This window comes from Carassius carassius, chromosome 3 (assembly GCF_963082965.1).
Source record: "Carassius carassius chromosome 3, fCarCar2.1, whole genome shotgun sequence".
Classification (NCBI taxonomy): Eukaryota; Metazoa; Chordata; class Actinopteri; order Cypriniformes; family Cyprinidae; genus Carassius; species Carassius carassius.
Window position 1 is genome coordinate 39322766 of NC_081757.1, and position 14311 is coordinate 39337076.

The following is a 14311-nucleotide window of genomic DNA, read 5'->3' on the forward strand; positions in this document are numbered from 1 at the left end:
TGTCTGCCTATCAAATGATTGTCTATGAATCCGTAGTCATGTCTTTGTCCTTGCAGCAGGTTTGAGGAGGCATTAGAGGTCCTTGACCGGATATTCCCAAAATGTTTCAGACGAAATCGAGTGCTTTGGATCGTCCTCACTCTGTTTTTTGCTTCATTCTTTCTTGTCAATGTCATAACCTTCTTCAGTAACCGCTACAGTGAGAGCGGAGACACGTCTGCCATCCCAGGCAAAAAGAAGTTTTTCGGCTTGAATGTAGGGTCAAAGACCCCTGCCCCAGAATGACTTTATTCTCACCCATCACAGAGAGACAGATTAACACAGCTCATATTGTTTCTACCAGTCTTTCACACTGCATTTAGAAAACAGCAGAACTACTTGTTATTGTTTAGGGACCAATTGTGCTTAGATGAGAAATCAGATTTGCTTTGTAAACTAAATTGATAAGTTATAATACTTGAGGTTGGGATTCTTGTCACGGTTGATATGATTATACCACTCGAACCTTATGATTTAACTTCTCAGGTTTTGTGAAATATATTTGATGATATATTTAGTACAATATTTAATACAAAATTTGGTACAGTATGTTTTAAAGTCTTTGCAGTTGTTTATGTTGTGTATTTGAAATGACATTCCAAGGTAGATCCTAAAGTGCAATATTTTGCGACTGGTAGTTGACGGTTGTGTGGGGTTGTGCCTTCAGAGCACTGGTTTTAATAGTTCAGAATTTTTCACAATTTTGAAGAGCACTTTTAACTAGCATGAAAGCATTCATATTTGCACATGTGTGCTTGTGTTTACTGTTGTGCCACTTCACCTTGTAATAAAGGTGTTTGAAAATCACATGGTTTTTTCTAGAGTACATTTTCTATTTATTGCATAGTAGAGCATAAAGATTTAGGATCTCATAAATTTGACCTGACAATTTTTAAGTAATCATTTTACCAAAGCATTTTTTTTTCTATGTGGTGAAAATGGAAACTACAGTACATAGTGATCAGTTTCTCATTACAATTGGCATTTTATGTTATAATTATAGTTTTATCATAATTATGACTTTTGTTTTAACCTATATGGTGGGAATGAGCTCATATTACATTTTCAACTATTTATCAGTTTATCTAATATTTTCCTTTAAATGTCATAATTATGGCTTTTCATCTATTTTGACATGTCATAACTTAATATCTCATCATTTTGAACACAAAATTGACATTACCAACTTTTTCTTTTAAATTTTGACATATCTCATTGAACTTTGTCAGTTTTAGGACTTTTAAATACGTTTTCCCCTGCAAATTCATATTTCTGTAATAAAGAGTTCAATAAATGGTACCATTATTGTATGAATAAAAAAAAAAGTTATAACATTAAACAATTAAACTTTTTTTTTTCTCAGTAATGAAAGAAAATTCAGGTTTTGCTAATGAGAATTAATTATGTGATTAAATATTTTTTATTGGGGAACCCAACAAATCAACAAACAATGTAACAAATTAAAATAATGTCAATAATAGGCAATTAAATGTCACACTGCAGTAGTATATACGTTTATATACAGTATATATATATATGGATTACTTTCCCCAAATATATATATATATACAGTACAGACCAAAAGTTTGGACACACCTTCTCATTCAAAGAGTGTTCTTTATTTTAATAACCTACAATATGACATATTTTCAGTTGTTTCACACTTTTTTGTTATGTATATAATTCCACATGTGTTAATTCATAGTTTTGATGCCTTCAGTCTGAATCTACAATTTTCATAGTCATGAAAATAAAGAAAACTCTTTGAATGAGAAGGTGTGTCCAAACTTTTGGTCTGTACTATATATATATATATATATATATATATACGTAAAAAAATATATTATTTTCTGATTATTGGGACAAAATGTTCTTGAAGTTTCATATATTTCAAAATATGGTCATTACAGTCATGCACTTGACACAACATCAACCAATATTACTCTAATAAAATGTACTTTCCACAAAAATGTGCTCATTTTTTCAAAGTGTCTTCCTGGTATTGAGATGATGATTGTGTGTCTGTGTGTGTGTATTTTTTTGAGAAATGTTTTGCCGGAAGTGGGATAGAGCTGTGTCTGCGTTCTGTCACAGGAAGTTAGATGGACATCAGCCTGTTAATAAGAAAGCACAAGGGAACAGGAGGAAATTGTCCATTTAAGAGACCAAAGCCGAACAAACAACCCAAGAAGTCCCGGAGATCAGAGCACATCATCTTTCTAGTAATCTTCATAAACAACAGGGAATCAATCCAACTTGACAGTAATCATAGACCTGCTTTCCCACAAACTCCCTGCTGAAAAAAGATGAATGTCACATTAAATAAAAAGTCACTGAAAATACCATAAATTACTAAAAGTGTTCTGTCACTTAACCTGTAAATATATATTTAATTGGTTTTAAATCAAAGAATTTTAAATAAATTATGTTATCGGAATATGTCTGATGTAACAACAATACAAATAAGAATTTACACAGACATTAATATTTACAGCAAATATTCCATGCTTAATTATTTGTTTTAGTGAACTGGATTAAATGAACTACAATATCTTTAATTGTGTTTGTTTTTCGTATAGACATAGCTTGTCTCCTGCTTCTTCAATCTCTAGTGTCTCAATATCTCATACTTTGCCATTGTATCAGAGTAAGAAGTCAGAGATTTCAAAATGAACTCAAATAGTTCTCATCAGTTTCTTCCAAGACCAAATTATTTGAGCTGCTCTTATAGTCTTACTATCTGTGATCTATTAAAGCCTGTTTCCCCCACATAAGATAAAGTAGAATTTCTCCCAACATAACTGACATAAAAAGTTACAGTTATGAGATACTAACTCAGAGTTATAAAACAAAATTCAAAATTATGAGATAAAACTTCGTACTTGTCAAAAGTAATGATTTTGTCTTGACCTTTTATTTGATAATTTTTTACTTTGATCTCACAATTATATCTCATAATTAAGACTTAGATTAGATTAGATTCAACTTTAATGCACATGTAAGGAACAAGGCAATGCAGTTAGCATCTAACCAGTAGTGCAACAAGCAGTAAGTACAGGATATACAGTGTCTAACGATCTGTGACAAATGTACAATAAATATACAGATAAGGCTATGGACATAATTTACAGATTTTAAAATACTATCAGCACGATAGGTGAACATACTATACAGATGGATTACGTAATAAGTGTATGTATACTATGAGCAGAAACTATGAACATCATTTACACTAGTTTCTCTCAAGTATTATATTTTATCCTATAATTTGATAAATATGATTATCATTTTGACTTTGCATCTCAATTTTGTTTTTTTAATGTCGTAATTGGCTTTTCATTTAATCTCATAATTTCTTTCACGTCATGATTCTGATTTATGTCATTTAAAAAGTAATGATTTTATTTTTATTTATTAATCTTTTGGTGGAGAAAATGTGTCTCCATAAAGTTCAATACAATCATAATTTCAACGTTTTGTCATTATTTTAACTTTTTAACTTATCATTTCAAATTTTATCAAAATGACTTATGTCTCAAAGCATGATTTTTTCTTATATGGGGGAATTGGCCTTTGATGGTGATATGATCAGTTTATTTTATTTGGGTTAAGTCATAATAACAAATAATGACATTTTTATCTCATTATTGTTCGACATAATTATGATTTACCAAAGAATTATTTTTTCTTATATGCTGGAAATGAACTTCCCTTGTGATCATCTCATAATTGTGACTCTTTATGTCATAATTTAAATTCGATCATAATTAGGACTTATTATGATTTACCAAAACATTTTTTTTTTACGTGTGGGAAATTAACTTGTTTCAGGAACTTAGAAAAGAACCTGGAAATTTCCTCTGGCTTCTGGATTTCCTGCCATAGGTTATGGATTTCTATGCTCCTATGCTTGCTATGACACAAAGGATGGAAAGGTTGATTGTGTGGTGCAGTGCGTCAGCAGGTCCTCTGTCATCACCGGTGTTTTCATGGTGAAAACATTCTCGCCTTGGCCTGAACCAGACTCCTGAAGAGCACGGTCCCTCATCGGAGATGCCAGCACACCTCCTGTTTCCTCTTCCCCACTGCGACAGCTTGGTAATGACACTTTGTACAGGTCATTAATGCAATAACCGCCCCTCTACGCACGGGCCGCACCCCTGGGGAGTTTAGCCTCCCTATAACCTCTCCACTTGGCACTCAGATGCACATCACCGATCACACTTTGCTCAGAGGCTCAAAGAAAGCAGAATTCACCATGGCAAGAGTCTGGATGAGGATGATGATGATGATGCTGCTGCTTTTCAGTAGTTTATTCATGTCTAGCCTAACTTTTGACATCCAGTCAGTAAAAGGTAGGTCCATCATGGGCATTTATTTATCTTTAACATCTGTGGATCTATATGACTTTTTAGAAATGAATTAGAATGTTTGGCTGCTTAATAATAAGTACTAAAAATGTGACTAAAATATCTGACTCACCTTTAACAGTGTGTTATACAGAACTAATGAAATTCTATTTCTGTTTTCTTCCTCTGATGAACAGTGAACCCTAAACGAGCCATCTCCGGTGTGTTTGAGGCTTCCATCGGAAACACATACGCCTTAAGTGCATCAGCAGCCAGAGATCTTTGTGAGCATCTAGGTTTGACTATTGCAAGCAAAGCACAGGTAGCAGAGGCCCAGAAGCACGGTCTGGAGACATGCAGGTAAAAACAATGTCATCATTTAAAAATCATTTAAACTGTAAGTGAAAAAAATGATCAACATTTTTCCTTTTGAATCTCAGGTTCGGGTGGGTAGATGAGCAAATAGTTGTTGTTCCCCGAGTTCAGGTCAAATCGAACTGTGGCAATGGCGGGACTGGGGTTGTTGTGTGGCGTGCAGACCCCAGTAAAGAGTTTGATGTCTTCTGCTTCAATTTAACAGGTAAAATATTTCGCTTGATAATTTTACACACTCTGGTTGCATATCCATGATTGGATTCACAAATGCACATGAGTTATTTGTTAAGCTTTATATAAGATAAATGAATATGTCATATTCTATGTGAGACTACATGCATGTGATAGCAATTTGCATAAAACATTAATTTGCATAAAACATTTCCATATATGGGATTACCATACAACCTACACCATTTCTTCACATTCTCCTAAGTGTATTCGCATCAAGATCACCATGCAAAGCATGCTTTTTTACCAACCACTTAAAACAAGACCTTTCATAAGTTGTCATTTTTATTTGATTATTGATCATAAATAATTACTACTTTTGTGAAAGTCACTCACAGTTATTCTGTTGCTAGCAATATGTGTTCTTAAAAATTGTCTTGTGAAAACGTCTAGCTTCTAAAGCCACTGAGTTTGTGATTTTAGTGTACATGTGGTTTCAGTTGGTGCTTACTTGTAGAACAAATTAAAAATTTCAATTGAATTTTTATGCAAATTTAATGACAAAACATTAAGATTAGTACACAGATTCTACACAAATATATGCACATGTGTGTGTTTAGTAAATGATAGTAAAAAAGTACTCCGGTTATTAATACAAGAAAACCTTCTGATACATGTTTTATAATCTTTGTGTGTCACACAAGATTTTATGATTTCATTTATAAGTATTAATAAATTACAACAAAGGTTTTTTATTTTTTGCATGTATATGGTTTCAGTTTCAAAATTAAGAGCAAATTTTTAATACATTTTAATGCAAACTTACTGGCAAGTCATTAAGATTCATACACAGGTTTTATGCACAAATATGTGTATGTATGATCAAAATGAACGAGTCCCACTGATTGCAAATTCATACTTATTATTAACAAGCCTCATACACATTTGTGTATAAACTCCTTTCCAAGTTTGTGTGTCAGCTGGCATCAAATCAGCACAAACTGTTAGTGTGCCAAGGAAATAGGAAATTCTGGATGTGACATCATCACAGATTGGTTTCCTATGAGGGCCAGGGATGTGGTGAAGTGGAAGGAAGTGAGTGGGATGAATTGGCAAATGCCTGATCAAGGCATTATGTAATAAGCCTGAATCGGTTCTGTTTGCAGATTTTGAGGCACAAAACCAAGCTTCCATGGCCGCACACCAAACGACAACAAGAAAGCCAACCACAACACATTCATCTGTTTTTCCCATTGCTCAAACTGGAGTTCATCTGAGGAAAAGCCCATCTTCTAAACTCACTTCCCCATCATCTTCCTCTGTTCCTTTTTCTTCATCTTCTCACAGTCCCTGGGTTAACGACATTGATGATGAAGGGAAGCATCAGCCCATGAATGGAACCCAGATTGAGGGTATGATCAGAGGTGGAAAGTAACGAATTACATTTACTCGCGTTACTGTAATTGAGTAGCTTTTTTGTGTACTTCTACTTTTTTAAGTATTTTTTTTAATCTGTAATTTTACTTTTACTTAAGTATATTTAGTTTGAAGTATTGTACTTCGCTACATTTTGAAACACATTAATTACTGAGTAAAAAAAATCGCTCCCTGGAAGCTATGTCAGTAAATAATGGGCAGGAGGGCAAACTGGCGCTAAAATCACAAGACAGATGCAGACGGACAAAACAGGCGTTAGTGGTGCAGACACCGCTGAAAACGAAACCCCGTCATATTCTGAAGTTGAACTTGAAGGAAATGAAGTGAACCCCTGCCCATATTTATACTCTATTATGCTGTGTATGCTGTGCTTGCCTAGGGAGACCAAACTAGCAGTTTATAAAATCTCGACAAGACATCAACCCCACGTAATGTAAAAAAAAAAAACCAACGGTCAAATATGTACTATTGTGTATTATGTATTGTGTTAATCAGCTACAAGTCGGCTGACTCGATTTTCTTCTCATACATTCCCGCAGCGTCACAGTGCATTTCCCTAAAGAAGCCGAGCGACTTCAATGGGGCTTTCTTTGAACAGTTTTTTTCTGTGCTCCGAAGCTAGACGGTCATTGGATAAATGCTGCGATTATGTCCCGCCCACGGACGCTCAGCGTCTCTGGAGGTGAATGAAGACTGGGCTTCCGCGTGATGATTGGAGGATCTGTCGATCTCCTTTTGACTGACAGCGGTCTGCACCATAAGAAGTCGGTGAAGCTGTTTCACGCTCAGTCCCATGATCGCGGATTTCTCAAGTGTATTCGAAAGACAAACTGCGGCAATATTTCTTGATATTTGTAAAATGCAGAACCACCACAAAATTGAATTGGTAACTAAGATTGAAAATGTGCGCACACACACACACACACACACACACACACTATAGCCATCTAGTGGTTAAAGTGATTTATTACAATTTTTAAACTGAATTTCCCCAAAAATGGGCAAAAATCTTACATTAAACCTTATAAAATTATCCATGGTATCCCCATGTATGAAAGTTAGAAATCTGGGTCTTTTATGAAGTGAATTTTACCTGAAATGCTTTTTTCTTTTTTTGTAAAAAAAAAAAAGCCTATTTAAATAAATATTTATTTATTTATAGAAATGTAAAAGATTTAAATCCTCCAAAAACTGTACAAAGTTTAGTAAAAACATAATTGAACAGAGTAAAATTATATTTGTAAAAAATTTAAATATTTTACTATTACAAAATGAAATGTTATTGTCTGGGGTCAAAAAGACCCCGAGTGTCATTACAAATGAAGACCATCAGAGGGTTATAATGTAGGCCGAAAATGAGCTTCCCCTCTTTGAAAGACCAGCAGCCGCCAATGATATATATATATATATATATATTTATATTTATATTTATTAAATATATATTTATATTTATATATATATATTTATATATATATATATATATATATATATATATATATTTCTTTTTTTTTTTTTTACAACAGGACAGCAAACTAAGAGACTTGCATTTTAGACACCATATTGCCGGTTTTTGCTCTATTTCTACAACAAAAATTTATTCCAAACACAGCCACCAAAGCAAAATTTTGCATCTCTGAGCAACATGACAGTGTTTCGTTTCTGAATGAATCAACCGTTTAAATGATTTGGTTCAATCGCAATGACTCACTTATTAACAGTGACTTGCTGACACATACTGGCCATTTTAATTTCACATTTAAAGTATCTTTTGATTTTTTTTTTTTTTTATAATTAAGTTTTTATAATTTCAAATGAGTATTCAACATTTTATGTCTGGCATATCAAAACATTATTCATGCATTGGTAACTGCAGGTTAAATGCATTCTTGTCCTGCACTAAACAGTGTGTAAATACATCTAAATGCCACGTCCGATGAAGCTTTTGCATTTCCTCTGTATTGAAAAGATGAGTTTGTTGATAATGATTTGCCTGGTAACAGCCCAAATGTTTTATTATTCTAAATAACTGATTCCTTTAATTAAAAACAACTAGTTTGAGGTTAATATACCTATCCCAGGGGTGTCAAACTCAGTTCCTGGAGGGCCGTAGCCCTGCAGAGTTTAGTTCTAACCCTGCTCCAGCACACATATCATGTAGTTTTCAAATAAACCTAAATGATTAGATTAGCTGGATCAGGTGTGTTTAATTAGGGTTAAATCTAAACTGTGCAGGACTGTGGCCCTCCAGGAACTGAGTTTGACACCCTTGGCCTGTCCCATTTTTGACTCCCTCCCACTGTTAAAATGTAACTAAGTAATTTTTACTCTGAGTAAATTTTAAATGAGCTACTTTTTACTTTTACTTGAGTTGATTTTTTAGACTGGTACTTTTACTTGTACTTAAGTAAAATTTCATTAATGTAATGGTACTTTTACTTGAGTAGAATATTTTTGTACTCTTTCCACCTCTGGGTATGATCATCCTTTTGACATAGCATGAGCATATAACCGCAGTATTTGTTTGATTTTATTGACTGTTTTCTCTTTTGTGATTTGCAGCTATTCCAGCTGCCTTACTGATCACAGTCACCTTCACAGTCATACTTGCTGTCTTTCTAGCACTTTATTATGTCAGAACGTGAGTTATGTTCCTCTGTTTATCCAATTGTTTTCACAAATAAAGTTAAACTCCAGAGAACTCAGTTTTTACATTTTAATTCACCTGAAATTTTAATGAAGCTGATCATAGAAATTTGTGCCCTACAGGAACAGACCCTGCAGGACGCAGTGTGACAGCGAGCAGCAGAAGGAGTATATCGAGACGGAGGTTTGGGAGCACAGTGGTGAGAAAGACCTGCAGAAACCACAGGAGGAGCATGTGGAGGAGAACGAGGAAGAAAACAACAACAGCAGTTCTGCAGAAAAGGAGTGACATTTCTCTATTTGTCAAGACATCTTGGGATGACTGAGACTAGTGTTTGTGTGTCACAATGTTGTAGTTTTGTAATGAAGAATGACACAGATTATTTTATTTATATGGAAGCTGGCTTTTTATCATGTTTTTTTTATAATTATTTTATTACATTAAATATTTTACTGATTTTACTAAATGTCTGGACATTCAATTCAAGTGTTGCTTGATAAAAATACATTTACATATACATATAGATATACATATACATATACATATACAGTACAGACCAAAAGTTTGGACACACCTCATTCAAAGAGTTTTCTTTATTTTCATGACTATGAAAATTGTAGATTCACACTGAAGGCATCAAAACTATGAATTAACACATGTGGAATTATATATGGAATTACATACATAACAAAAAAGTGTGAAACAACTGAAAATATGTCATATTCTAGGTTCTTCAAAGTAGCCACCTTTTGCTTTGATTACTGCTTTGCACACTCTTGGCATTCTCTTGATGAGCTTCAAGAGGTAGTCACCTGAAATGGTCTTCCAACAGTCTTGAAGGAGTTCCCCGAGAGATGCTTAGCACTTGTTGGCCCTTTTGCCTTCAGTCTGCGGTCCAACTCACCCCTAAACCATCTCGATTGGGTTCAGGTCCGGTGACTGTGGAGGCCAGGTCATCTGGCGCAGCACCCCATCACTCTCCTTCTTGGTCAAATAGCCCTTGATGCCTTCAGTGTGACTCTACAATTTTCATAGTCATGAAAATAAAGAAAACTCTTTGAATGAGAAGGTGTGTCCAAACTTTTGGTCTGTACTGTACATATACATATACATATACATATACATATACATATACATATACATATACACATACATATACATATACATATACATATACATATACATATACATAAACACATACAGTACATACATGCCTATTGCCTACCCTTTATATGGGTGTTTCTGCAACTATGGTCACTTTTGACTCTCCAAAATAAACAAATAAAAAAATCAACCCCTGTGAATTTTAACCATCATAGTACAGTATGTCATGCATATAAAAAGGTCAGCAAAAAAGTCGTTATGATTTTAATCTTGATGCAACATGTTTATTTTTTATGTATTTCAACTCTTCTTACAAAATGTCCTTACCGCAACATTGCAATAACGTACTGTACATCATATACATTTTTTTTCTTTTTTAATTTCTATATAAATGTAATATTTTAAATAAAATTTTGTGCAGTTTTGTAAATATTGATATTTACAAAAATATAGCGAGCTGCGGTAATGACATCAAAGGCTACTGTACAGAACAACAGTAAACTAAACAGAAATCAGGAGATGCGTGTGTAAAAGATAGTAGTTTTACTGTAAAGAACTCAAAGTATTTTTCATGTTTAAAAAAATATATTTTAAAGTTGATTTGAGCACGCAGTACTTTGGTGTTTTGCCCTCTGGTTTCTTTTATTTATTTTTCCTCCGCAGCCTTCTTCTCAGATTTTTCTCTCTGTTCGTTAGCTGGGAGACACTCTTTATCTGCACTACTTTTGTAACGTTCTTTTTCCCTCTGCAGATACTCGGCATACAGAACCTCTCTGGGTCTTTTCTCATTTCCTCTGCATTTCTTTGATCTTATTGTTGATGAATTTGGTCTCATCTAGGTTTACAAAATGTCATGTTTAAATATGATTTACAATAGACTGAATATTTGTCATTTATTATACAGTAAACCTTGAACTTGTCTCTACCACAACACCTACATTTACCGCAGCTAAATGGCAGCTAGCAAGGTCTACTACATTAGTTTTGACTTAATCATTTGGAGGATGTACTGTATATCGAAGCTAATCCTGTAGGGGTTTTTCTTTGCATGTTCTGCTGATCAGTGGCGGAATGTTTTTCTTTGCCAGAGAAGCATCTTGATGTCTGCCTATTTCTGCTGCACATAAATGTTTTGAGGATATAGCTCACAAATCTCCACAGGAGGGAGACACTGCCCATGTAATGTAATGTAAAGTATGCCAAACCCTTTTCAAGTCGTTGCATAGGCAGATGATGCTGTTTATGAGAAGGAGGGGTATTAGAAATCTGAGAAGCTGAGCAAGACTAGATATAAACAACATTACATTTGGGTTCCTGTGCATTCATTCCTACAGTTTCTAAAAATAGCAATAATACATATATGGGCACAGAGGGCTCATTGGACAGCTACTTTGACCCAACCACCTCTGATAGGAAGCTGAGTTCATTACACAGTGTCTCGTGTCCAGTACGTATCCAGACCAGATGGTGAATCAGCACCTCTACATCCCTGAAAGACAGCGGAGACCAGGACAACTAGAGCCACAGATACAGATCCCCTGTAAAGACCTTGTCTCAGATGACCACCAGGACAAGACCACAGGAAACAGATGATTCTTCTGCCAATCTGACTTTGCTGCAGCCTGGAATTGAACGACTGGTTTCGTCTGGTCAGAGGAGAACTGGCCCCCCAACTGAGCCTGGTTTCTCCCAAGGTTTTTTCTCCATTCTGTCACCGATGGAGTTTCGGTTCCTTGCCGCCGTCGCCTCTGGCTTGCTTGGTTGGAGTCACTTCATTTACAGCGATATCGTTGACTTGATTGCAAATAAATGCACAGACACTATTTAAACTGCACAGAGATGACATCACTGAATTCAATGATGAACTGCCTTTAACTGTCATTTTGCATTATTGACACACTGATGTTGTTCAGTTGCTTTGACGCAATGTATTTTGTTTAAAGCGCTATATAAATAAAGCTGACTTGACTTGACTTGTAGGCCATGCGGATCTGGGCTACATTTGTCCAACGAATGTCATTCCCTTTCTGGTCCATCTTTCAAGTAATTGACCGCAAGGAAATGCTTTTTCTCCTGAAGAAAATGGCAAAGAGTAAATATTTACCCAATGTTATGAACTGAGAATGTGCAACACCTCATGGGAAAGGCCACTCTGCAGGACGCTGTTTGATCTCACACACGTCACATGTGCTCAACTTCCACAGTTGGGCTGCAATCGAGTACTCCTCCATTAAACCCTCTTGCAGTAGTACAATCTACTGCATCTGTATACACATATTATATATTAAAAAAGCTTTTGTATTTGCATTTTCTTAGGGGAAATTGTCTAGCCTACCCTAAAATGCATTAAGTACATTTAGTTAACCCAAATATTTTATGATTTTTTATGAGTCAGTTCATTAATTTTTGGGGAATTTTTTTCTGTGAGATTTTTGCAAGGAACATCACTACACCACTGGGTGGTGACAAGTGTGAGTGTAATTGAATCATTCACTCAATTGATTCGCTCAAAAACTGATTCGGCCAGGAAACACCGCTTTAAGTCACTTCAATTCAGTGCTATTTTATACTGTATTAATATTTGTGACCCTGGACCACAAAACCAGTCATAAGTAGCATATTTCTAGCAATAGACAAAATAAATTGTATAGGTCAAAATTATTGATTTTTCTTTTATGCCAAAATCATTACTGTATTAAGTTAAGATCATTAAGTAATGATTCATGTTCCATGAAGATATTTTGTAAGTTTCCAACCGTAAATATATACAAACTTTTGTTAGTAATATCCAATGGAAAGCTTATTTATTCAGCTTCCAGATGATGTATAAATCTCAATTACAAAAATGGATTAAGGCTGGTTTTGCGGTCCATGGTCACATTTAATTTATTAATAGGGAATATTTATTTAAATATCCTATTTAATAGGAAAATAGACACACTGTTGGTTTAAATTGTTTTCTGTTGGTTTTCTCTTTAGAAGCGATAAGTTAATGCATCCTCTTATTTATAAAAGATAAACATTTGATCTGGCTGGTTTGTGAAGCTGGTCTGCCTCATCCGTCTAGCAACGCAAGTCAATGTGATCGAGATGGCCAATCAAATTCAAGTAGGCGGGGTTTACTGTTCAAAGAAAAAGAGCGCGAATTCCAGGCAGCGTGAATTCATCAAGCGTCAGTTGAAGAGACCGAGGTAAAATGGAAGTAACGTTAGTATTTGAGAAATGTTTTACAATAGAAATGTGTGTCATCATTTAGAATTAAAAATATGGTATCATTTAGGTGATGTAATTCTTAATTGAATGTGAAAAGACATTAAACGTTTTGCATTTTCTAGGTTGGCCTATTGGGCATACAAGTGAATGTGTGAATATTTAAAAATATTATTTGGAAACATAGTTCCAAATGATTGCTTCTTCCTAACTTAGATTGGAGGTAGGTTTAGCCTATTTATTTTAACTTTATATGCATACCTGTTGCTGCCATAATAATGACACATTTCACATGATTACGTGCTTTTCTTGTCTTTCCTCATTTTGTTCTTAACAGGTGAAGAGGAGTGGTGAAGAAATATTGTTCATGAAAACACTTTCTAGCATTTTAGCATTGAAAAGTTTTCATCTTTAAAATGCATGCAAATACAGCAAAGCCTAACAGTTACTTTACAGTGCAAGGCTGCCAACTCTCATGCATTCAGCGTGAGACTCACGCAATCGACCCAATTCTCACGCTCTCACGCCACACCCCCATATTCTCACGCAGACTCGTGCAGCAGTGAGGGAAAAAAAATTGCGGGACAATTGTGAGGGAAATATTTATTCCCATAAACTGTGTAGTAAGCCGTTCTCCATCCCATCTGCACCTTGTGAATTGTGAACGCAGTAGTGATGGGTCATGCGCAAAAGATGCGGCTCTGAGAGCCGATACTTTGTAGTGAATCAGAAGAGCCGGTCCCAGTTTTTTTCCTTTGGCTGCTTACCTAAAGGCAGAACTTTGTATTGATTGGTCAGCAATCGCATCGCGGCCAAGCAGATGTGAGTATATGGGCTCATACCATTATGTTAAAACCAGAGGTGGAAAGTAACGAATTACATTTACTCGCGTTACTGTAATTGAGTAGCTTTTTTGTGTACTAATACTTTTTAAGTAATTTTTTAAATCTGTAATTTTACTTTTACTTAAGTATATTTTGTT

The 14311-nt window shown here is 34.9% G+C and overlaps 2 protein-coding genes across 8 annotated transcripts in view; both read left to right on the top strand.

Annotated features, from left to right (window-relative positions):
• Positions 1 to 846, top strand: part of LOC132126666 (inositol 1,4,5-triphosphate receptor associated 1-like) — a 53755-nt gene extending 52909 nt beyond the window's left edge. For 6 of the 7 annotated variants that reach the window (XM_059538121.1, XM_059538096.1, XM_059538110.1 and 3 more), the window contains one exon: positions 57 to 846. In XM_059538121.1, coding sequence (XP_059394104.1) covers positions 57 to 285 — 229 coding nt within the window. In that variant the 3' untranslated portion in view covers positions 286 to 846. The remainder of the gene's footprint in view (positions 1 to 56) is intronic. The other variant, XM_059538103.1, reaches the window with a different exon arrangement.
• Positions 847 to 4227: 3381 nt separating this feature from the next.
• lyve1a (lymphatic vessel endothelial hyaluronic receptor 1a) lies at positions 4228 to 9481 on the top strand. The gene is made up of 6 exons (XM_059523645.1): positions 4228 to 4394; positions 4586 to 4748; positions 4829 to 4968; positions 6101 to 6346; positions 8931 to 9009; positions 9138 to 9481. The coding sequence occupies exons 1-6, from the start codon at positions 4244 to 4246 to the stop codon at positions 9301 to 9303; spliced, it is 945 nt and encodes a 314-aa protein (XP_059379628.1). The 5' UTR covers positions 4228 to 4243; the 3' UTR covers positions 9304 to 9481.
• The last annotated feature ends 4830 nt before the right edge of the window (positions 9482 to 14311 follow it).